The 25032-nt window shown below is 42.6% G+C and overlaps 1 protein-coding gene across 2 annotated transcripts in view; it reads right to left on the reverse strand.

The window, feature by feature from the left end:
• LOC121540427 (phosphatidylinositol 3-kinase regulatory subunit gamma) overlaps window positions 1-25032 on the reverse strand; it is a 337642-nt gene that overhangs the window by 143992 nt on the left and 168618 nt on the right. For both annotated transcript variants that reach the window (XM_041849289.2, XM_041849288.2), the window contains exons 6-7: window positions 16551-16752; window positions 14271-14356 (exon numbers count right to left, since the gene is read on the reverse strand). In XM_041849289.2, coding sequence (XP_041705223.2) covers window positions 14271-14356; window positions 16551-16752 — 288 coding nt within the window. The remainder of the gene's footprint in view (window positions 1-14270; window positions 14357-16550; window positions 16753-25032) is intronic.

Raw genomic sequence — 25032 nt, forward strand, 5'->3', positions numbered from 1 at the left:
TTCCCCCAGTCTTTCTCTCTCTCCCTCCTCCCCCCTTTTTTTTTCAGCGCAACATGCTCGCAGCCACAATGAATCCATCAGTATCTGACAGGGCTAGTCATCCGAGAAGATGGAAGTCAAACGCAAGCCCACAAGATCTGTCTTTAACCGCAATGTTTTACCAACAAACTTTCCCTGCCTGGAACACATTAAGGCCCAAATAAATGTCCTGGGGACGGGAGCAGTGGGGGGGTAATGGGGGGTATAGGGTGTGTGTTACATTTGCTAGGCTGTGGGAAGGGGTTGCGTGCTTTCAGCAGTGGAAAATAAGTCATAACAAAGCAGAAAAAAGGCATTAATGTGAATGTTTTTTTGTTCTTATTTTTTCTTGTTTGGTAGCGTGATTCTTACGTGATGGTAATGGCTGACAGATTGACTGGCTGAGCTGGGATCCACCGAGACGTAAAACTCAAGCGGTCCTGCTGTCACGACTTCCGCCGAGGCTGCCTCCCCTCCTTGTTCGGGCAGGCTTCTCCATTCGTCGTCACCGGCTTACTAACCACTGCCGCTCCATATATCATCATTCCATTTGTCTTGTCTTGTCAATTACACACACCTGGTTCATATCCCCTCATTAGTCTGTGTATAATTGTTCCCTCTGCCCCCCTTGTCCTTGTGGGTGATTGTTTATGGTGAGAGTAGTGTAGCTCGGTGGAGCTACTCGCACTTTCTATTGCCGGGGTAGATATTTCCCCTGTGCCTGTTTATTGTGGGAGTATCCCGTACCGTGTATTGCCAGGGTAGATAGTTTCCCCTGTGCCTGTTTTCCTGTGTCGCTATCCAGCGCAATTGTGTACGACGGAATAAACTCTGTATTCGGTGATTTACCCTCCTGCGCCTGACTCCTTCTATCACACTCATCACACCTGCTCCACCAAACACACACACACACAAACTTGAACACTCAGGTTAAGACCGTATCTGGTCGTATTTTATTATTGTAAGACTCCATTTGCAGTAGGCTTGGTTGGGCCTAATCAGGGGTTAATGGTACACCCATGGGAGCTAGTCTGACCTTTGACCCGGGCTAATGTATACTCTGAAGCTGGAGGGGTGAGGGGTGGTAGGGGTGCTGGTTACGGAGCCAGTGGGGGAGAAAATTGTTCACACGTGAACCTGACCTCTCTCTTTCTCCCCACAGCAGCAAAGTGCTGTCCACAAACAAAGACACATAGCTGATCTAGACAAATGGTGTACCTGCATGCCCACACTATGTGGCTACTGCCCCTTTTAAAGAGATTCAATCTGACAAACATGAGGTCTGTGGACTTTACTTCTGCAACATCAAATATTTAAATGATCCATCTTGAGTTGACATGCAAGACAGAATAGAGACAAAGATGATCATAGGTAGTGATACTAGAGGTAGAATATGGAGATACAAGCAGTCGCAAAATGTCAAGATGATCTTGAAGAAATTCCATCCATCCACTCAGAGAGCTTGTCTAGTGAGAGCTTGTCTAGTGGGTTGCGTAAGACAGGTTACAAAAGACGTTGCATGTCAGAGACAAATAGACAGGACTCCTGTGATCTCTTTGTTGGTATAATGTAACCCTGCCAACCCACACATCATCCACACATACTTAAAAAAGCACTGGGATTCATTCCACACAATGAATTCATTATACTGGAATAATGTACTGTTAAGGACCGTTCCCCACTCTACTTATGTAACAATAACCATAACCTTCAACTCCATTACTATGTAATTGCTAGGGAATTATACCAAATAAAATGTTGTTTTTATAGTAATTAAAGCATAAAATACCCTAGTATAAGAGCTGCTGGAATGTAAAGTCCTAATGATATATCAGTGAAATAAAGGGCATCAACAACCCCATACAGATTTCCATTTATTTTTATTGCTGCTCCCATCCCTCCCTTCTATTATCCTAAATGCTGTCCTCCTAACCCCATGTCTTGCCCCCATAACCCCCATCTCGCCCAACTGGCTCTGACTTTCAGGGTAGTGAAAGCCACCCCATAAACCCCTCTCCGTTCCAGGCATGCTGAGTGTGGTGATTGGCTCTGAGTTATGGTGCCTTTGTCCTGGCCCAGGCCAAGCACAGACAAAGGGTTAATATAGGGCCCAGCATTCCTGATCACAGCTGACTGAAGGGAGGAGTAGTGGACATCTTAAAGTTACTTCAGCCATTCAAGACATTGAACAGGATCTTAAGCACTTACAAATTCGTAAAATATTGTACGAATTAGAAGACGTACACAATTGTGTGCAATTTTCGGGGACCAGTTTTGGCTCGTGAGCAATACTTTCAAAACTACTGGCTGAAATTATACAAAACCTTTATAACGCATCGTAAAGTAACACCTGGGGTCCAGATTTACACACCTACTAAAAGAGCCATCTGAGATATACTGTCCTATGCTATTGTTCCAACCCCGTCACCCTCAGCGGGGTCGTACACAACCGGAAGCATACCGTTTTCAGAGGAAATGGAAAGAGAGCCTGTGACACGACTTCTGCTTTGGACGTTAACAAGGCGACACTCCATCTTAACTCCTCCTCCACATTTACTGGATTGGTTGAACAGTGCAGAAGAGAACTTCCCCCAACAGTTATTTATTTCTTGTCAGGACCAGAAAGAAAGAAACACTGCTTAGGTGTTTCTTTTACGCCTGCTACATTAGGTTACACCCCCATAATCAACCACTCCTCAGCCAAGCCAGCAACAGGCTCTATAGAACATTAACCATAACCCCCTTCCCCAACCCCAGCCACCATAATCCGGCTCAACATCCACTGACCCCATAACATTAACCCCATAAGCCCCCACACCCCCAAACCACCCCCACCTGACCACCTAACATTGACCCCAAACAACCCCCCAACCCCACCTCCTAACTTTAACCCTATCCAACATCCCACCCCTCATAATCAACACACACCTGCTGTCTGACCCTTAACATCCACATTCAGTCCCACGCCCACCGCCTGCCTGTCTGTTGGTCTCTGTATGGCTAACAAAGATCCTTTCACAAACACGCACACAACGAGCGCGCACACACACACACACAAACACAGAGAGGGTACAAGACGATCCTAACAACCTTTACAAGTCTAATCCGCTTCTCCGATAGCGTTACACCACTGGTGACAGGACACCCCCGCAGCCCCCATGCGCCTGTCTGACATCAATGTGTATTATTATTATTGTTGTTTTTATATAAATAATTTTGACAGTCACTTAACCCTCCAAAAAGTTAATTAGGCCAGCGTGTATAGCTTTGTGAAATGTTAGGTTTAACATGAGAAAATGAAGACCAAATAGGCCTACCAATAAAAATGTATCCATTAGCTAAAGCAAAGCTATAGGCTACATGCCCTGGCACCACAGAAAGCCTATAATTGATTCAATAGGCAGCCACATAGACATGTCACAATTTCAGCACCATGGACAGTGATCGGCAGTCTATACTTTGTGAGTGGCTGTCTGGCTGACACATTACATATTTTATGGGGGGGAGGGGAGGGGGGCCCGACCTCCGACCTTGCAGGGGGTCCAGAGAAACTGAGTTACTGAGGTTGGCTGACTCTCCAGGCATTTTTCTTTGACATAAACACTAGCAGACCAGCCAGACAAATGCACATATCTGGTTACATTATTGCAGCTTTCGTGGCAAAGCAAACAAATGGAGGAAGATGTATGCTATTATCTCATACTACATGCACCATTTGTTACAGTAGCTCAGGACATTTCTTAAACCAAAAGTCTCTTTTCCACTGGAGGTTGTGCATTTTCCCACTGTGAGAAATACATAAGTTAAATAAACTACACGGCCCAGCTTTGGGAAGCTCCTCAAGTCTTTTCATTAAAACCACCAACAAACCCCTTGCTGGCAGTGGGCTGTTTCTTACAGGGCAAACAGAATACAGAGTGTCTGCTCTCTGCCAGAACCCTGCCAAGCCTTCTAGAACCAGCCTGTCCTTGGATAGAATACCCACTATTCCATTCTACAGACATCCTGCCACCGCAACGGGTGTAGACTTAACCATGAAATGCTTGCTTATAAGCCCTTCCCAATGATGTAGAGAGAAAAAAAATATCATTACAAAAATTGTAACACAAGAGGAATAAAATATACAAGAATGTAGCTAAAGTGCTTTCAAAAAGTATTCACACTCCTGGACTTTTCCACATTTTATTGTGTTACAGCCTGAATTTAAAATGGATACACTTTTGATTTGTTGTCACTGGCCTACACACATACCCCATAATGTCAAAGTGGAATGATGTTTTTGACATTTGTACAACTTAATAAAAAATGAAAAACCGAAATGTCTTCAGTCAATATTCAACCACTTTGTTATGGCAAGCTTAAATAAGTTCAGGAGTAAAAATGTGCTTAACAAGTCGCATAATAAGTTGCATGGACTCACTCTGTGTTAACAGTGTTTAACATGATTTTTGAATGACTGCCTCATCTCTGTAGAAACACACAATTATCTGTAAGGTTCTTCCGTTGAGCAGTGAATTTCAAACACAGATTCTGCTTGGAAATCTATGGTAAGACCTGAAAATGATTGTATAGCAATGATTAATAACCAATTTGATAGAGCTTGAATAATTTTGAAAATAATAATGGGCAAATGTTGCATAATCCAGGTGTGGAAAGCTCTTAGAGACTTATCCATAAAGACTCAAAGCTGTAATCACTGCCAAAGGTGCTTCTACAATGTATCGACTCAGGGGTGTGAATATTTATGTAACTTTGATACGTCTGTATTTTATTTTCAATAAATTTGCTAAAATTTCAAAAAACATGTTTTCACATTGTCATTATGAGGTATTTCCCGTCAAGAAGTTCATGATCCAGTTACAGAGGGAGGTGTTCCGTCCCAGGGTCCCCAACTTGATGATGAGCTTGGAAAGGACTATGGTGTTGTAGTTATTTCCCCTCTTGTCCAGGTGGGAGAGGGCAATGTGAAGTGCAATTGAGATTGCGTCATCTGTGGATCTGTTGGGGCGGTATGCAAATTGGAGTGGGTCCAGGGTGTCTGGGATGATGGTGTTGATGTGTGTCATGACCAGCCTTTCAAAGCACTTCATAATTACAGATGAGTGCTACAGGGCAATATTTAGGCAGGTTACCTTGGAGTTCTTGGGAACAGGGACAATGGTGGTCACCTTGAAACATGTTGGGATTACAGACTGGGATGATTGAAAATGTCTGTGAAAACAACTGCCAACTGGTCTGCACTTGCTTTGAGAACGCACCCTGGTATTCTGTCAGGCCTGGCAGCCTTGCGAGTGTTAACCTGTTGAAAAGTTTTACTCGCATCGTCCACAGAGAGCGAGATCACACAGTCACCGGAACAACAGGGGCTTTCACACAAGACTCAGTGTTGTATTCCTCGAAGCAAGCATAAAAGGCATTTCCCTCATTTGGGAGTTCTGCATCACTGGGAATCTCACGGCTGGGTTTCCATTTGTAAGCTGTTATTGTCTGCAAGCCCTGCCACATATGACAAGTGTCGGAGCTGGTGTTCCACCTTCCTCTTATATTGTCCTTTTGCATGTTTGATGTCTCGTCAGAGGTCGTAGCGAGCTTTCTTGTATGCGTCCATGTCCGTGTCCCGTTCCTTGTAATAGGTAGCTCTAGCCTTTAGCCCAGCGTGGATATTGCCTGTAATCCATGGTTTTTGGTTTGGATATGTTCGTACTGTATAGTCACTTTGGGGACGATGTCGTCTATGCACTTATTGATGAAGCCCATGACTGATGTTGTAAACTCCTCAATGCTATTGGATGAATCCTGGAACATATCCAAGTCTGTACTAGCAAAACAGTATTGTAGCCTCGCGTCTGCTTCATCTGACCACTTCTGTATTGATCGCGTCACTTGTACTTTCTGTTTGAGCTTTTGTTTGTATACAGGAAGCAGGAGAATAGAGTCATGGTCAGATTTGCTGAAGGGAGGACCTTATATGCGTTTCTGTGGGTAGAATAAAAGTGGTCTAGAATTTTTGCGACCCTAGTGGTGCAGGAGACGTGTTGGTAAAAGTGAGGTAGAATGGTTTTAAGTCTCCCTGCGTTAAAGTCTCCGCCCACCAGAAACGCTGCCTCAGGGTGAGCGGTTTCTTGTTTCTTTATGGCCCCATACAGTTCGTTTGAATGCCAGCGTGGTGTTGGCTTGTGGAGGGATGTATACAGCCGTGATGATTACGGAAGAGAAATCTCTAAAGGGTCTGCAGCTTACCATGAAGTATTCTATATCAGGTGAGCAAAAGTTTGAGATTTCCTTCACACTGGAAGCAGCGCACCAGTTGTTGTTTATGAAGAGAAACACCCGAGACATCCTCAGACAGATCTATTACAGTCTAATATTCCACCATTATCCACTAATAGACAGACTTACTGTAAATTGGGAGCTGAAATAAGTCCATGATGACATGGTGGACATTAGTAGCTGTTGTCGTAGTGGAACAACAAACTATGCACAGTCATAATGTAGGTGTGTCTGTCATATGAAACATGATGATGCTGAATGATGATGTGAGAGACATCGAATAATAGCACATCCAGGAACCATAATTGGTAGGGACGTCAAACGTTCAGCCTGCTTCATTTTCTATCATCCTAAATTAAGATATTTAATTATTTTGCCATATCTAATTAATGTATATTGTACTATTTTCCATGACGTGGACAGTATGTGTTCCTACATTACACACGCTGACGTTTTGACCACTTTGAGTTGGGGGGAATTACACATCCTTTTGACCTCAGATTGGTGATGTTAGAATACAAGTTTATAGTAAACACGATGACACAAGATCAATCGCTTAAAACAGATCAATCTTTGGTTTTGTACTGTTGATTTTGCGCAAATAATTTGGGTGGTCTCTCTATAAAAGTCGATGGCGACACACTAATACATGAATTTGAAAGTTAAGCTATCACTTAAATAGCAGCAAACCATTGTCACTGTTGATATCCTATGGCGGGTCGTGATTCGTTGAAGTTAAAACCCCCTAGAGTCTATTGACGCAACGGTGCGTCAATCTAAGTAACATTTAAAAAAAATCCCCATCAAAATCTGTCAGTTTAAGCTAGAGATTTTTTTGCATGGGCTGCGTCTCAATCCACCACATCCGCCTATGTCGCCCTTCCACATCTGCGGTAGAAAGTGGCAGAGCTACAGCTCTGTTTGTCAGACCAGGAGACATCCCGAAAATAGGTATTCTCATGAAAATGTCTGTAGCATCCGAACGGTTTGGCCTACAAAAATGTTGTGTTCGAGACCGATTCAAGACCAAGACCGGAGCAAATCGAGTCCAAGTCAAGACCAAGACCGGAGGGGGGGTCGAGACCGAGTCAAGACCGAGACCGGGAGGGGGACAAGGGGTCCGAGACTGAGTCAAGACCGAGACCAGCAAAATGCAAGTCAAATTCAAGACCATGATTGTAATTTAGTCAAATCACCACCATAATAACAGTTCAAAATGTCCAGTATTTCTGTGTTCATATTTCAGAACAATGTATGGATTCTTTAGGCATTCAGAATAGTGAAAAAATGCATGCTGAGGGAAAATAGCGCCACTCTACAAAGTATTACTAACCCAAACACAGTGGTGAACAATGGGCCTTCTATGCCTTCAGAGAAGGGCTAAGGATTTATAAAATAATGATAATAATATAACAATAATGATAATTATACTATTATTTTCAATAATGTTCTGATTTAATCTCTTAAGTTTTTGCTGGAAAGGAAGGTTTAACACTGAAGAGAGGATTTTTCTTTGCTGGTCTCTGGGGAGATAAATCTAGCTAGCTAAGTCAGCCATTGGATAGGCCATCAGAAGCTAGATAAAGGCATCTGCCACTCAACTGTATTAGGGCAAAATCCAACAGGTCATTGCGCAACAGCGAGCAGTAGTTTTCCCACGGTCTAGCTAGCTAGATTTTGTTGTCAGCTAGTTACCAGCAGCTGCAGCAGGTGTTATCAAAGAGGATGTTAATGCTAATTTGTTAGCTTCTCCCTTTTCAAGAATAACTTTCAACAAGAAGTTACATTTCAAATGATCATCTTCTGGTGAGTGGAACTGTGTTTTTTATTGCAGCACGCTTGCTGTTGTTAGCCATCTCTTTCAAAATAACTTATGTGAAGTGATACATTGTTGCATTTAAAGTGGAACTGACAACATTTTAGCAACATGACATCTTATTCAAATCTGTTCATATACACCCCCAGGAAGAATATGACACTTTAAAAAATTATCTGACAAGCGACCACTTAGATATGGTCATTTTCACGTTTTATAAATTATTAGAATGTTTGTGAATTACGTATACTAAGGCATTTGTGAAAATTCTATAGCAATATAGAGTGGGAAAGCGGCCGTGCGTTTGGACAATTAATAGACACTGCAGTAAATAAAACCGTATAAAAACATCTGTCTTGTCCAGGACCGGAGTCTACACAGACCGGTGCGATATAGCCAATCAGAGCTACAGTGGACCTTTATACAAACAAGCCTTTTGCCACACGGGCCTGCCATCATTCATTTTGAACTGGACTGTGTGTTTACAGGCAATTGCAGCAGCGCGACATTAGATCATTAGAACGCATTCACCAAAAGCCACGAAATACACCTGAATGGATTTCTGCAAATATGTAAACACCACGGGAGTCCTCTTACATTTGGGAACTTATAGTCCTATTGATCAAACAACCATGAAAAGGTATTCTCTGTCCCTCAGTTAAGCACATCAACAACAACAAGATCAACAACTAATGCTAGCCAGAGCAAGAGGAGTTAAAATCTAATGAAGGAACATTAGATAAACCCTCTCAAACCTTTTCAGCTAGTTGGCCGTCAACATTGCACAGATAAACGTTGGGGTATTGTAGCCTCCTTGTCCTTGTGCAGCTTGTCTGTCAATGCATGCTTGTCCCAACCAAGCACCCAAGCTAACTGGCAAAAGTTGGCTAGCTTGCTAGCTAGCTACTTCCAGACACAAATGAGAGAACACCTCACTCTGCCCATTTTACTCACAGTAGCAGAGCTGTTTAGGCTGTTTACATGTTATCTAGAGCAGTTCTTGACTAACTATTACTTTTTTTTGCCTATGTTTACTGATCCCGATCATATTCAGCAGGTGTTGCGTGTTCGTAAATTCAATCAGTTGTTCTGCACTCCAGCACATTCAGACGAAAGTGCTCTGAAATCAGAGTAGATAGCCAGAGTGAATTTGCGAACGCAAGAGATGTGCTAACTGTATAGCAGTTGTTCAAGTTCTTGCTAGCTAACCAAATTATACCTGCATCTCTAGCTGTGTATAGCCACCGAAAAACAATATGAGGGGAAAACGTCAGTCACTCACCCACTCCTCCAGTGGCATGACATGACATCCTCCTAGCAGCTAGCTAGCTATCTAGTGTTTTTAGCTTGCTACATAAATAGATACGCTAGCCTATTAGCCACATTATGACTACCAAGAAATGTATTGATGAATTATACTGAACAAAAATATAAACGCAACATGTAAAGTGTTGGTTCCATGTGTCATGAACTGAAATAAAATAACCCAGAAATGTTCCTTATGCAAAATAAAATGTATTTCTCTCAAGTTTTGTGCACAAATTTGTTTCCATACCTGTGAGTATTTCTCCTTTGCCAAGATAATGCATCGACCTGACAGGTGTGGCATATCAAGAAGCTGACTAAACGGCATGATAATTACATGCATTGAACTGCATCCATCTATTCTGCCAACAATGCCTTAGTGTACGTAATGGAACATTGAATCAAATATAACTTATTTTTAAAACCTCTTAAAAATGGATTTTGTAGCATAAACTGGAAATTTGATATTTTTGACTGATATGATTGTCTGTTTGTTTCATATCTGCAAAGTAGTTAAAACGCTGTCAGTTCCACTTTAAACTAGGTCACTGGTTATTTTGTGTGCTGAAAGTGAAATTATTTTTTTGCAATGGGAAGTAATAGTTGTACATTTTGATTACTCTAATTTTGCCAAAAAGTTCCCAAACAGCCCACCCAGCGAAGGAAAGGCACCCTGTGTGAAAAATCCTATGTTTTCCTTTGTTTTTTATTGAGTTTTCTATAGATTTTTCAGATTTTCACTCTCAAAATCACACTTTTTTTTAAATAGAAAAAATACTACATTTGATGGTCTAATTCCACAACAATGCTTAAACCACATCAGTCTGATTGGGTGGGCCTGTCAGGGCCTGGCTCCCCAGTGGATGGGCCTTTGTCCACCCAGGCCCATCCATGTCTACACCCCTGGCTCCCCAGTGGGTGGGCCTTTGTCAACCCAGGCCCATCCATGTCTACACCCCTGATGAAAACAGCACATGATGACAATTGCACATCACAAATAGCCTACTAACCAACACTTCGGACTAAACTTTTATAATACCTGGTATGCATACCCATTGTTGCCTTACTTAGCGTTTACTGGTCAATATCATGAGTTGAAACCTCTTTCCTACCCTACCGGCTACCGATGTCATTCTTTTGTGAGATTCTCCATGCCAAAACCAGTTGAGAGCTGCACACTCTTGCACACTCTTGCTGCCTGCAGATGATATTCTGCTGAAACTATGCTATGTGTGCGGCGCGCATGTGAATATATTTCACGTGCTTTGTGATTGTGTAGGCTACTTTGTGCATGATTTCTCTATTGTACTGCATAATTGATAAGTCGTATACCTCCACTACACCACTTTGATACGCATCAGTAGGTATTAAGAAGTGAGAATACGCAATGCCCACCGAAAAAAAGTGGGTATACGGCTTATACCTGCGTATACCCTCAACTACACCACTGGCCCTTTGTGTTTTACAAAAAGTGCACTCTCCTACATGAGTGCGCTGGTATTACGGTTGCTGTCCTTTCAGAATAACGAACCTGTCACACACTGAAGGCCTATAGTTTCGACACAAACATGTCTATAATAGATGTAAAGGCTGTTAATATATTAATGTTTCAAGAAAGGAGCGTATATATTTGGCCTGGCGAAGCAGCTTTATACGCTGACTGAATGGAAGCTCATAAACACTTAACCAGCATGGCTAACACAGCATTCTACAGCGATACGCTATCCCATCTGGTTTGGGCTTAGTGGGACTATCATTTGTTTTTCAACAGGACAATGACCCAACACGCCTCCAGGCTGTGTAAGGGCTATTCTACCAAGAAGGAGAGTGATGGAGTGCTGCATCAGATGGCCTGGCATCCACAATCCCCCGACCTCAACCAAATTGAGATGGTTTGGGATGAGTCGGACCACAGAGTGAAGGAAAAGCAGCCAACATGTGCTCAGCATATGTGGGAACTCCTTCAAGACTGTTGGAAAAGCATTCCAGGTGAAGCTGGTTGAGAGAATGCCAAGAGTGTGCAAAGCTGTCATCAAGGCAAAGGTTGGTTATTTGAAGAATCTCAAAAAACTCTTTTGGTTACTACATGATTCCATATATGTTATTTCATAGTTTTGATGTCTTCATTATTATTCTACAATGTAGAAAATAGTCATACGTTTGGACACACCTACTCATTCAAGGGTTTTTCTTTATTTTTACTATTTTCTACATTGTAGAATAATAATGAAGACATCAAAACTATGAAATAACATATATGGAATCATGTAGTAACCAAAAAAGTGTTCAATAAATCAAAATACATTTTATATTTGAGATTCTTCAATGGGATGGGATGGGATAGCGTATCGCTGTAGAATGCTGTGTTAGCCATGCTGGTTAAGTGTGCCTTGAATTCTAAATAAATCACAGTGTCACAAGCAAAGCACCCCCACACCATCACACCTCCTCCACCATGCTTCATGGTGGGAAATACACATGCGAAGATCATCCGTTCACCCACACCACATCTCACAAAGACACGGCGGTTGTAACCAAAAATCTCAAATTTGGCTCCAGACCAAAGGGCAAATTTCCATTGCCTGTGTTTCTTGGCCCAAGCAAGTCTGTTCTTCTTATTGGTGTCCTTTAGTAGTGGTTTCTTTGCAGCAATTCGACCATGAAGGCCTGATTCACACAGTGTCCTCTGAACAGTTGATGTTGAGATGTGTATGTTACTTGAGCTCTGTGAAGCATTTATTTGGGCTGCAATTTTTGAAGCTGGTAACTCTAATGAACTTATCCTCTGCAGGAGAGGTAACTCTGGGTCTTCCATTCCTGTGGCGGTCCTCATGAGAGCCAGTTTCATCATAGCGCTTGATGGTTTTTGCGACTGCACTTGAAGAAACTTTCAAAGTTCTTGAACTTTTCCGTATTGACTGACCTTCATGTCTTAAAGTAATGATGGACTGTCGTTTCTCTTTGCTTATGTGAGCTGTTCTTGCCATAATATGGACTTGGTCTGTTACCAAACAGGGCTATCTTCTGTATACCCCCCTACCTTGTCACAACACAATTGATTGCCTCAAATGCATTAAGAAGGAAAGAAATTCCACAAATTAACGTTTAAGAAGGCACACTTGTTAATTGAAATGCATTCCAGGTGACTACCTCATGAGGCTGGTTGAGAGAATGCCAAGAGTGTGCAAAGCTGTCATCAAGGCAAAGGGTGGCTATTTGAAGAATCTCAAATATAAAATATATTTTGATTTGTTTAACTCTTTTTTGGTTACTACATGATTCAATATGTGTTATTTCATAGTTTTGATGTATTCACTATTATTCTACTGTCACGCCCTGACTTATGGGACTCTGGTATGTTGAGTCAGGGTGTGGTGTTCTATGTTGTGTTTTCTATGTTTTCATTCTAGGATTGAATGTCTATGTTTGGCCGGGTGTGATTCCCAATCAGAGACAGCTGTCGCTCGTTGTCTCTGATTGGGGATCATACTTAGGCAGCCTATTGGTTAGTTGTGGGATCTTGTTCCGTGTATAGGTTTGTTGTGTGTTCAACCTTAGGACTTCACGTTTCTTTTGTTTATTGTTTTGTCGTGTGTTTATCAGTTTAATAAACATGTACGCATTTCACGCTGCGTCTTGGTCTCACCCGTCCTTAAACGAACGTGACATCTACAATGTAGAAAATAGTAAAAATATAGAAAAACCTGGAATGAGTAGGTGTTCCAAAACGTTTGACCGGTAGTGTATATGTCCATTACATGAAATCCAAATAAAAATCAATTTAAATTACAGGTTGTAATGCAACAAAATAGGAAAAACGCCAAGGCGGATGAATACTTTTGCAAGGCACTCTATGCTACCCTCTGCCTATTGGCTACTTAGCTTATTCAAGCGTGTCTGAAAATACAACACTGCCCCTTTAAGACAAACAAAACATATTTACCTGACATGCTTTTCAAAGATGTCTAGAATGTACACATTTTGTGCTCTTATAGGAAGCAATCACTCCCCTATTGCTGACTACAAATTATCTATAACTGGGCTAATAACTCACTAACTAGAAAAGGATATGAACAAAATGTGCACGTGGCTAAATGCAGCTCTTGCTTTGATCTCAAAACAAGTGCATCTACTAACGACCGCTCACGCTGTAAACACAGTCCAGTTCAAAGTAAATGGCACATATCCATATATGGCAATGGTCTATGAAGCATATAGTCCTACTGCAGCTCTGATTGGTTATGCCGCGCCGGTCTTTGTAGAGTACAGGCTGAGCCATGCACAATATAATCCTACTCTGATAAATTCTGCCTACAACAAAATGTTTTGTTTCGGTATGTGCATTGAAAGTGGCTAATATTGCATTGATTCGATCACAATTGCCACAGTAAAGGGAAACGTTGATAGTGTTAACTAACAGGGAAAACTCTAGAAAGTTGAGTGAAGTTCAATCTCGTGCTTCTCTCCATGGGCTGATATTTCTCGCCTGCGCACGCGCGCAGCTTAGAGGAAGCATTGCTCATTGGCGACCCACTTCTACAAATTGTCCTCTAACCAGTGATGTACACATTATTTCCAGAATCCATCTGGTTTTTGAGTTGTGGTAGTTTCAACAGCGCATATCCACCCACCCCCCCCCAAAAAACGGGTTTGCCCTGCCTACAATGAGGACATCTGTACTCTCTATTGAAGTAAAGACCTAGCCTTTACTATGGGTTCTGGGGAAAAGTAGTGCACTATATATGAAATAGGGTGCCATTTGGGACACAGACCATGTAAAAAGACCATGACACTCAACCATGTTGGGAAAGAGAGAAGGGCGGACAGATTGCAGTTCGGATCCAAAAAGGGAGTGTCCTACCTGGGGCTGCCTGCATCTCCACCAGTCCCCCAGCTGTAATCAGGGCCTCCATGATCTTCACATGGTGCTCTGGGTTCACGTCCGCACTGCAGGGAGAGGGACAGGCAGGGTCCGAGGTCAGAGGTCAAATGAAGGGACAATGAGGTCAAGAGGTCAAGCATGGGGAGAAGAGGGTCAGTGATGTAAATATCGACATCAACATAACACTGTTTTAATAGGAAGTCAAGTCCTACAACGTCACTTGATTGTAGAGAAAGAGAGAGAGAGAGAGAGAGAGAGAGAGAGAGAGAGAGAGAGAGAGAGAGAGAGAGAGAGAGAGAGAGAGAGAGAGAGAGAGAGAGCATGTCATTGTTCTTGTAACCATAAAAGCCATAGGTATGGTTGAACTGCAGTAGTAAATGGAACCAATTGGCTTCTTTTAGAAAGAGTTTCTTGGTAAAGAACCAGGTCACAGGAGAGTAGGAGGAAATGGAGGTGGTGGGGGATTTTGAGGGGAAAAGGCCCAGGTCACACCATGGGATGGTAGGCTAATGTCTCTGGCAGGCAGACTCCTCTGGTTCTCCTCTTTCTCCTGCCCTCTCTCTCTATTGGATTTTGCCTGGTACTGGGTCAGAGAAAGTGTTGATTTACTTATGCATTTATTTCCTATAATTCAAGTCCTGTGATGGACACATATGTGACCTTTGAGGCATTATACACATGCTTGCGTTCTGCGCCTCTTCTCTCTATTTTTGCATGCCGTGCGGTGCTCTCCCTACAGTAGTTTGACAGGCCACAACTCTGTCATGAAATACAAGTGCAGCGGAGAGAGATGATGTTACGTTTACGCTATGCTTACTATGTACAGTAAGCTATATGCTGATATTTGCATGCAAACAACATTAAACTCACTATTTACTGCAGATGATTGGATTTTCATTTTCATCTTCCTTCCACAGTTAATCTGATATCAAAAATGATTGATCTTGATCTACTTATATGACCTACTGCTACTTTACACTCTATAATCTCTGTTGGCACAACTCTCTGGCTGGCCTAGAGCTAAAGGGTTAAGAAGACTTCGTGCCCTGCCATTCCTCTCTGCTTTCTATCCAATGAGCTTACGTCTGAGTACCAAATGGTAAAAGGTAGTGCACTACAAAGAGAATAGGGTGCCATGAATGAGGCAGAGACTGAGACATACTCTCCAGTAAAGGTCAGACAAATAGATTTAGGTTGGCCTCCATCTGGTTCTCTGGTGGTTATGGCCAGAGGGCTGAAACACCATGGGTCAAATTTATATCAACAACACAACGGAGCAACGGGCCAGGGAGAGCAATGTATTCTGGGATAATCCAGCACGCTCACTCCTCCTGGTGACATCAGAGGCGAACGGCAGAGCGAGTGGAAGAGGCAACACAAATATCACAGGTTCTGACTCACTGACTGTAATCTTTTATTCCAGGTTTATGTGTAAAGAGAAGCCAGAAACAGACATTCCTCGCTAATTCAGAGCAATTCAGAGAGCAATTCTCCCAGTGAGCTTTTGCACAAACAGCATGCTCAACATGTTAATGCTTTGCTTGACCATTTCAGCTTACGGTTTACAATGACAGGATGTTAACATTACCACCGAGCCAAATATTACTGCATAGTTTTCCCTTTAGTAAATGCAGCTCTATCAGTTCATGCCCAAAGGCCTACTAGTGCACAGGGAATTCTAATCTTCCTCTTCTTCTTCTAAAATAGACTTGAGTGTGTACATGAAGAGGATAGGAACAGCATCACTATCAACTGGTCACTATCACTATCAATAACAACAGCAACATAACAACATAATTGAAGCTGCTGGCTAGCAGGGTTTTTATCTTAAAGCTCCAGGGTAACATGCTTTGTTTACATTTTCATTAGTTGACTGTAGCTGCAAGTCAAATGTCAGTATACAGTATATCTGAGAATATAACATGCATAAGACCCATGTTTAATATGTTTCCTATACATGTTTGACAGTACACTCTTAGAAAAAAGGGTTCTAAAAGGGTTCTTCAACTGTCCCCATAGGAGAACCTTTTGAATAACCCCTTTTGGATCCAGGTAGAACCCTTTTGGGTTCCATGTAGAAACCTTTGTGGAAATGAATCTACATGGAACCCAAAGTGGTTCTACCTGGAACCCAAAAGGGTTATTTAAAGGCTTCTTCTGTGGGGACAGCCGAATAACCAATTTAGGTTCTAGATAGCACCTGTCTATCTAAGAGTTCAGCCAGCCACACCACTTCATCAATGCACCAATCAGTCTTACCTGAAGTGGGAGTGTTTGAAGATGGCCTCACTGAAGACCTGGCCTAGAAGCCTGGGACTGGCCTGGTTCTGAGCCTCACTCTGGGCCACCCTGACCAGGTGTCTGGTGAGGTGCACCAGGAGCTGGTAGTTGGCCTGGGGCACGTTGGGGGACTCCAGGATGCTCTTCAGCTTCTCACCACACTCCTCCAAGCTCTGAGTTTCTGGAGTAAGAAGACAGAGAAGGGAGAATGAGTTCAAGTGTGCATTGTGTTTGTGTGTGTGTGTGTGTGTGTGTGTGTGTGTTGGGACAGAGAGCCAGGCACTAGTAACAGAACATACATATTCTCGGTTCTTTGAATATTTGAGAGAAAAAATCTAGCCTCCCCAACTGCTGCCCTGCTGTCTAGCATAGCAATATGTAGTCCATCCATAAATTGCTTTAATAAGTTATAAAGACTATGTCTTATGTGTCTGTGGATGTTAGTAAAAGCAGCTAACCCACCAGGAGTCAGGCTGGCCTGGGATCTGGCTCAGCTCCTTTGTGTGTTGTCACAGCTCAGACAATAATGTTGTTTAGAGAGGAGCAGACATATTGATGCTCTCACCACAGGTCTTCTCTTCACTCTGCAAACAAGTCGACATCTGTGCCTCTCCTCTGCAAGACTCGGCTCTGTCTAGGCAGCTAGGGGTTCTTTCATAGGAGCCACATAGATACATGATATTCTAGATTAACTTCTGCAGTCTGCTTAACGATGAGCGTACTGTGTTTTGTGACCAGCCTTGATTTGATGCTGTTCCCAAGGATGACCCTGTACATAAGAACTCATACAGTATACCCACTGGGCAAAAACAGGTTCAATCAACATTGTTCCACGTCATTTCAACCAAAAAAATGCAATGTGACGACATTGAATCAACGTGGAAAACTGATTGGATTTGAAAAAAAGTCATCAACGTAAGGGAATTTGTGACTCGTTTCAGGAAACTAGAAGTATGTCGAGCGTAACTACTTCACAGGAGCGCCTTTTGAACGTAAACTTTTTTTAAATCAAAATGCGTTTTTTGGCAGAAATGCCTTCTGGAACATGTGAACTTTCATGTGCCTTGATAACAAACTTGTATGTCATCTGTAAATACGAATAAAATTGTTAAATTACGAGCCTAGTTGGTTTAGCCACGGAAAAAGACAGCAACCTTCCCGCTAGCCATGATTGGAAATGCCAAGAGATGAGTTTGGATTGGTCTGCCATGTAGCACACTTCTGTCTATAACATGAACTGGTCAGTATGTGTTGGTAATCCTTTATAACGCGGCTTCTTTGAAAGATATCACGTAGTAGAACTGCATAAGTGTTGCTCTCCACTTTCTGGAGGACCGAGTTTTGAAATCAGTGGAATTAGAGTATGATAGCTAAGGAGATGGAGAAAATTCTGGCAATTGATTTCAAATATGCAGACGGAGTCGAAAAGAGAACACACAGAAGGCTGTTGTATAAAACACCTGTCTCCGGATTACATCTTCAAACTAAGAGCAACCATGGCATCCGTGACATAGAGGGAGAAGCGTCCATCCATGTATACGGGTAAGATAGTCTAGCTAGCTACATTTTCAGATATTACACGTTTCAAATGTTGTCAGAAAGTTCAAGGTAAAGTGTACTGTTAGCTAGCTAGCTAACATTAGCTGGCTGGCTAGCTAGCTAACGTTAAGTGTATGATCTGTGTAGTAATATTATTAGTATGCATTAGAACTAGTAGATATATGGAGGCTTAAATATCCTGATCTAGTGAGATATACATGGCGGAGACTCAATCAAGCTAGTCGTCTTGACTTCTTTCTTATGTCATTCTCGTTGGCACCAAAAGTTTAAAAAGTGTTGATAGGGGACAGAATGCGGTCGGACCATCATATAATTGGCATATACATTACTCTTACTGAATTTCCACATGGGCGAGGATATTGGAAATGTAATCAAAGCCTATTGGATGATAACTTGTTTTTAACTAGGACAGAGGAATTTATAACTGTTTTTTTCCGACATAACATAGGTACAGCAAATCACCTTATTGTATGGGACACCTTTAAATGTGACTTTAGAGGCCATGCAATTCAGTACTCATCTCGAAAGCAAAAACAATTTAGGTCAAAAGAGTCCACTCTAACAAAGGAAATAGAAGGTCTAACAGAACAGATAGATAGCAATAAAAACTGTAACATCGAGGCTCAGAATAAATTAGAGGAGAAACAAAAAGAAGTGGAGAAACTTATTAAAGAAAGATCAAGTGTAATATATTATAAATAGCATGTTAGCATTATTAGCATGTTTTAACCACTCCTATGTAAATGGTAGATTATCAGACACTCAATAAGAAGGTCTGATTTCATTTTTACTGAAACAGGATACAAGTGGAAAATATAAAGATCCAGTCCATTAAAAAAATTGGCGGCCCCTTACACTTCAGTGTTGTGATGCATAAAAATCTAGCAAAATGTATAGCGCATAGAATTAAAAAGGTATTGTTGGACATTATTCATTCTAATCAGACATGTTTTTTACATGGGCGATACATTGGAGATAATATTTCTCAGAAAGTTTTAAACTGTCGAGGAGTGAAACAAGGTTGTCCACTATCGGCATATCTATTTATTATTGCCATTGAGATGTTAGCTATTAAAATCAAATCCAACAATAATATCAAGGGATTAGAAATCCAGGGCTTAAAAACAAAGGTGTCATTGTATGCTGATGATTCATGTTTTCTTTTGAATCCACAACTTGAATCCCTCCACAGCCTCATAGAGGATCTAGTTACAGTATTGTCATGCTGAAAGACCCAGCCACGTTTCATCTTCAATGCCCTTGCTGATGGAAGGAGGTTTTCACTCAAAATCTCACGATACATGGCCCCATTCATTCTTTCCTTTAAAAAGATCAGTCGTCCTGGTCCCTTTGCAGAAAAACAGCCCCAAAGCATGATGTTTCCACCCCCATGCTTCACAGTAGGTATGGTGTTCTTTGGATGCAACTCAGCATTCTTTGTCCTCCAAACACGACGAGTTGAGTTTTTACCAAAAAGTTCTATTTTGGTTTCATCTGACCATATGACATTCTCCCAATCCTCTTCTGGATCATCCAAATGCACTCTAGCAAACTTCAGACGGGCCTGGACATGTACTGGCTTAAGAAGGGGGACACGTCTGGCACTGCAGGATTTGAGTCCCTGGCGGCGTAGTGTGTTACTGATGGTAGGCTTTGTTACTTTGGTCCCAGCTCTCTGCAGGTCATTCACTAGGTCCCCCCGTGTGGTTCTGGGATTTTTGCTCACTGTTCTTGTGATCATTTTGACCCCACGGGGTGAGATCTTGCGTGGAGCCCCAGATCGAGGGAGATTATCAGTGGTCTTGTATGTTTTCCATTTCCTAATAATTGCTCCCACAGTTGATTTCTTCAAACCAAGCTGCTTACCTATTGCAGATTCAGTCTTCCCAGCCTGGTGCAGGTCTACAATTTTGTTTCTGGTGTCCTTTGACAGCTCTTTGGTCTTGGCCATAGTGGAGTTTGGAGTGTGACTGTTTGAGGTTGTGGACAGGTGTCTTTTATACTGATAACAAGTTCAAACAGGTGCCATTAATACAGGTAACGAGTGGAGGACAGAGGAGCCTCTTAAAGAAGAAGTTACAGGTCTGTGAGAGCCAGAAATCTTGCTTGTTTGTTGGTGACCAAATACTTATTTTCCACCATAATTTGCAAATAAATTCATAAAAAATCCTACAATGTGATTTTCTGGAGAAAAAAAATCTCAATTTGTCTGTCATAGTTGACGTGTACCTATGATGAAAATTACAGGCCTCTCTCATCTTTTTAAGTGGGAGAACTTGCACAATTGGTGGCTGACTAAATACGTTTTTCCCCCACTGTATCACTAAAAGCTTCAGTCATACAAAAATGATACTTAAATCCGAACTGGTTCTCTAGCAAACTAGTAAGATTGTCTCACCCAATTTTCTAGAAAGGACTTTTTCCCTTTATTCAAATCATCTCCCAAATATCACTATTTCTAAAACAAGCCATAGAAAGTTGGTTGCAATTTCAATTTAATCCTCCAGAAATGACAGAACAAATATTGCAACAAATATTGTGGTTAAACTCAAATATACTAATTGATAAAAAAAACGTTATTTTATGAGAAAAAAAAAAAAAAAGGTATAATCTTTGTAAATTATATTATCGGTAGGAATGGTGGAGTTATGTCGCACATACAGCTAACAGAAACATATGAAAATGTCTGCTCTACCCACAATTACAACCAAATAATTGCAGCATTACCACAAAAATTGAAGAGGAAAGTGGAAGCAGGAAAAAGTAAGGAACTTGTCTGTCGGCCTTGCATTTTAAGAACATAATTGGTTAAAGAAAATCGTGATAAATAAAAGGTTTACCAGTTTAATTTAAGGACCAATAGATTGCAAAATAGTTGGGAAGGGATTTTTGACATATCGATTCGATGGCATAGTGTTTATGAACTGATACGCAAAACGACGCCGGATTCAAAACTTATAATTTTTCAATTTAATTTATTATATAAAATTCTTGCTACCAATAGAATGTTATTTGTATGGGGGATACAATATTCCCAGCTCTGCAGATTTGGCTGTGAAGAGACAGAATCATTAGATCATTTGTTTTGGTACTGTCCATTTGTAGCTTGTTTCTGGACACAGGTCCAGGAATGGCTGAAGGATTGCAATATTTGCATGGAGCTGACCCTGCAGATAGCACTACTGGGTGATCTGAAAAGTCATAGTCAATCGATCAATAATATAATAATACCTTTAGCAAATATGTTTATTTCCAATTCACAAACTGTAGAAAAAATGAGCATAGAAAGGTTCAGAACTTTTGTAAAACATCACTGTACAGTTGAAAAATATATGGCAAATAGAAATCCAATATGGATGGTGTTAAGAGATAAATGGGAGGTGTTGAATGGAGCTGAAGGATGGGACTAATAACAACAACTAATAACAACAAGATAACTAATGTAAAGCATACTGTGTCCATAATAAGTATATAGGTTATATATTGTGAGCTTTTGTGAAAGAGCAAAGTTAGAAAGATATGGCATATAGAAGCATACCAGATGGACATCATGAAAATGATCGGAGGAAGTTCAGGAGTAAAAACAAACAAAATATAATTATTGACTGTGTCCATAAAATGTATATAGTATGTATGAGCATGAAGTAGAGGCCTAAGCATTGTTGTTCACTAGTTTACTCCAATCAGGGAGGGGATGGTGGGGTTGGAAAGTAATATATATATATATATACTAGTATCTCAGAGCCACTTGCATTGCTAGTTATAGCCTAATGTTAGCTAGCTAACATTGAACCTGGTTGGTTAGCTACCTGCAGATTCATGCAGTGTCACGCCCTGGCCTTGAGAGCCCATTTTCTTTAGTTGGTTTGGTCAGGGTGTGAATTTCTATGTGTAGATCTAGATATTGTAGATCTATGTTGGCCGGGTGTGGTTCCCAATCAGAGGCAGCTGTCGATCGTTGTCTCTGATTGGGGATCATACTTAGGCAGCCATGTTGCCTACCTATGTTGTGGGATCTTGTTTCTGTGTGTTTAGAACTTCATGTTACGTTGCTTTTGTTGTGTTGTTCGGTGTATATTCAATAAACAAACATGTACGCATACCACGCTGCACCTTGGTCCAATCCTGTACTCAACGAACGTGACAGAAGATCCCACCACCAACGGACCAAGCAGCGTGCCCAGGAGGAGCAAACACCCTGGACACAGGTGGGGAAGATGTGGTCTTGGGAGGAGATATTTGCTGGTAAAGGACCCTGGGCGAAGGTAGAAGCACAGGTAGGAGAGGATCAATGGCGACGCCAACGGTGCCGACCACTAAGGAAGCCCGAGAGGCTTGAGGGGGGGGGGCACACGGGGTGGTTGGCTAAGCAGCAGGAGGCTCGGAGAGACCTGCAGATTAGCACTCTGACAGAAGAGACAACCACCTTACGAGGGCTGATCGCGAAGATAGAGCAGGAGAGCTCCCTTCAAGAGGAGGCGCTGCAGGAGGCCCTTAGGGAGAAGGAGTCAATGGTTGCACGGAGAGAGGAGCTGGCCAGGCAACAAGAGAAGCTGAGAGAGGAATTAACCCTCCAGCAGCAGAGAGCTCAGTCGTTAGAGCAGAGGTTAGCAGAGCCAGCTACCCGCACTCGCTCTAAGGAGCGTGTGTTCATTGTGGAACCAGGTTATGCAGAGATACGCACTGTGTCGCCAGTGCGTCCTGTGGCAGCGCCCCGCACGTGCCGTGCAAAAGTGGGCATCCAGCCAGGACGGGTTGTGCCAGCTTTACGCTCCAGACCTCCAGGGCGCCTCCATGGTCCAGTATATCCTACGCCGGTTCTACGCACTGTGTCACCAGTGCGCCTCCCCAGCCCGGTACGGCCCGTACCTGCTCCTCGCACCAAACCAGTGGTGTGTGTATCCAGTTTGGTACGGCCCGTTCCTGCTCCTCGCACCAAACCAGTGGTGCGTGTATCCAGTCCTGTACGGCCCGTACCTGCTCCCCGCACCAAACCATATGTCTATGGCCACAATGCAACAAGCTGTATATTTGGAGCACATGCTGCCCAAACTGCAGCCTTCTTGAGAGCGGGCTCATGAGTCCTCCTGTGGTTGGCGGTTGCAAAAAAAATAAATATATATATATATATATACTACATATATAATATATACTGTATATATTTCCTTTTTTGTTTTATTATTTTATTTGCTGCCTCTTGGGCCCTCTACTGGCCTGGGCCCAGGGGCTTCAGCCCTGGTAAGTCCCTGCATTAATCTGGCCCTGTGTGCTGAGGATTATAATGTTTGTAATACTAACATATACATTCCACTATGCCCATAGAAGAGGAAGCAAAGATAATTATATTGTGCATACTGAATTAAATTAAAGCGAGCTTGTCATTCAGACCAGACTTACTGATTGAATCTCCGTATTAACTACATTATAGGTACTAAAATCTAATGCAGCTAGCTATTCATTCACACATACTGTACATGAAGGTAGCAGAATGTGATCCATATTGACTTATTAGAGTGGTGCATTTGGACCTCGCAGGGTTTTCAGTGTTAAAACCCATGTTTGTGATCGATCCTAATAACTCAAAGTGCTCTGGACTTAACCCACAACCAGCAGAATGGCCTCAGTAAATCTGTCTGTCCTGACTGATATTGTGATTTTTAGCTGAGAGTGTTTGTTGAGCCTTAGTGGTGTGTTTGTGTGGGTGTGGGTGTGGGTTTGTGTGTGTGTGTGTGTGTGTGTGTGTGTGTGTGTATATTTTAGCTGCAGACAGAGCAGAATGCAGCACCATGAGTGCTCAGTATAGAGCATCTCATGTCTACTGATAAGGACTACTCTCCTGCTAGCTGCTCTTGTCGCCTGGCTGAGGCTGGCCTTTCTCTTAATGAGTTCCACCCACGCCTGGAGCCATTAGCGCTGGCCTGGTTAATGCTGGCCAAGCGTGCTTATATGAGATAAATGTCTTAGGGTCAGGGGTCAAAGGTTAGCAGGGCCGTGCACATACATTTCAGGGGGCAGGTGCTAAAAATAAAAAAATGGTACCCAGACTGGGAAACGGGCACACGCGAGCTCTGTACAAGGCATACCAAAGGACAGAGTAGGAGTGGGGGGTGGCAAACTTGACGACGTCACGGTAACTTTGGGGCAGTGGGTTCAGAACAAAAACTACAAAAACTGTATACAACAAATATATAATTATACCACCACCCAAAAGGGCACTTGAAGAGTGGGAGGGCAAAGTGGCAGGTGCTTGGGCACAGGTGACGGAGGAGGTGGTGGCAGGGCAACGGTCATGTGTGTTGAGATGGAGGGTGTGTTTGTGTGTGTGTGTGTGTGTGGATGAGTGTGGAGGTGTGTGTGTGTGTGTGTGTGGGGGGGGCTGTGTGTCAGCTGTGTTGACTTCCTCTCGTCTCACCTCCTCAGACCACAGACGCAGCCAATGACTGCTACCCACCCATACCCCCTGCTCTCCCTCCCCAAAAATCCATCCACATCCCGTCTGGAGCTGTGATCGCCCCTCCCTGTCCCTCTTGGTCCTCATGGCCCCCCTTGGTCCTTATCAATACGATCTGACCCTGGCTCAGTAGAGGACAAGGCTGGGAACTTGGCCTGTCCATCTGACCCTGAGAACCTACTGGACACTGGGAATGGGCACAGAGGAAGGGGGGATGGGAGGAAGGGGAGAGGACCTTTGGGTGCCACTGATCGGTCGAGTGGCTTTCCATCTGTCCCTAAGGACACTGGACACTGGGCAGATCCGGGAGGATCGGAGGATGGAAGGAAAGCAGGACGGACGGAAAGGAGGAAAGAGAGTAGATGTGGGTGCTATAGGGCTACTGACTGGTCTAATGGCTTCCCATATGGACCTGGCCTACTGGGCACTAGGACATTGGGCAGCCCAGGG

Source organism: Coregonus clupeaformis, chromosome 26 (assembly GCF_020615455.1).
Source record: "Coregonus clupeaformis isolate EN_2021a chromosome 26, ASM2061545v1, whole genome shotgun sequence".
Taxonomy (NCBI): domain Eukaryota; kingdom Metazoa; phylum Chordata; class Actinopteri; order Salmoniformes; family Salmonidae; genus Coregonus; species Coregonus clupeaformis.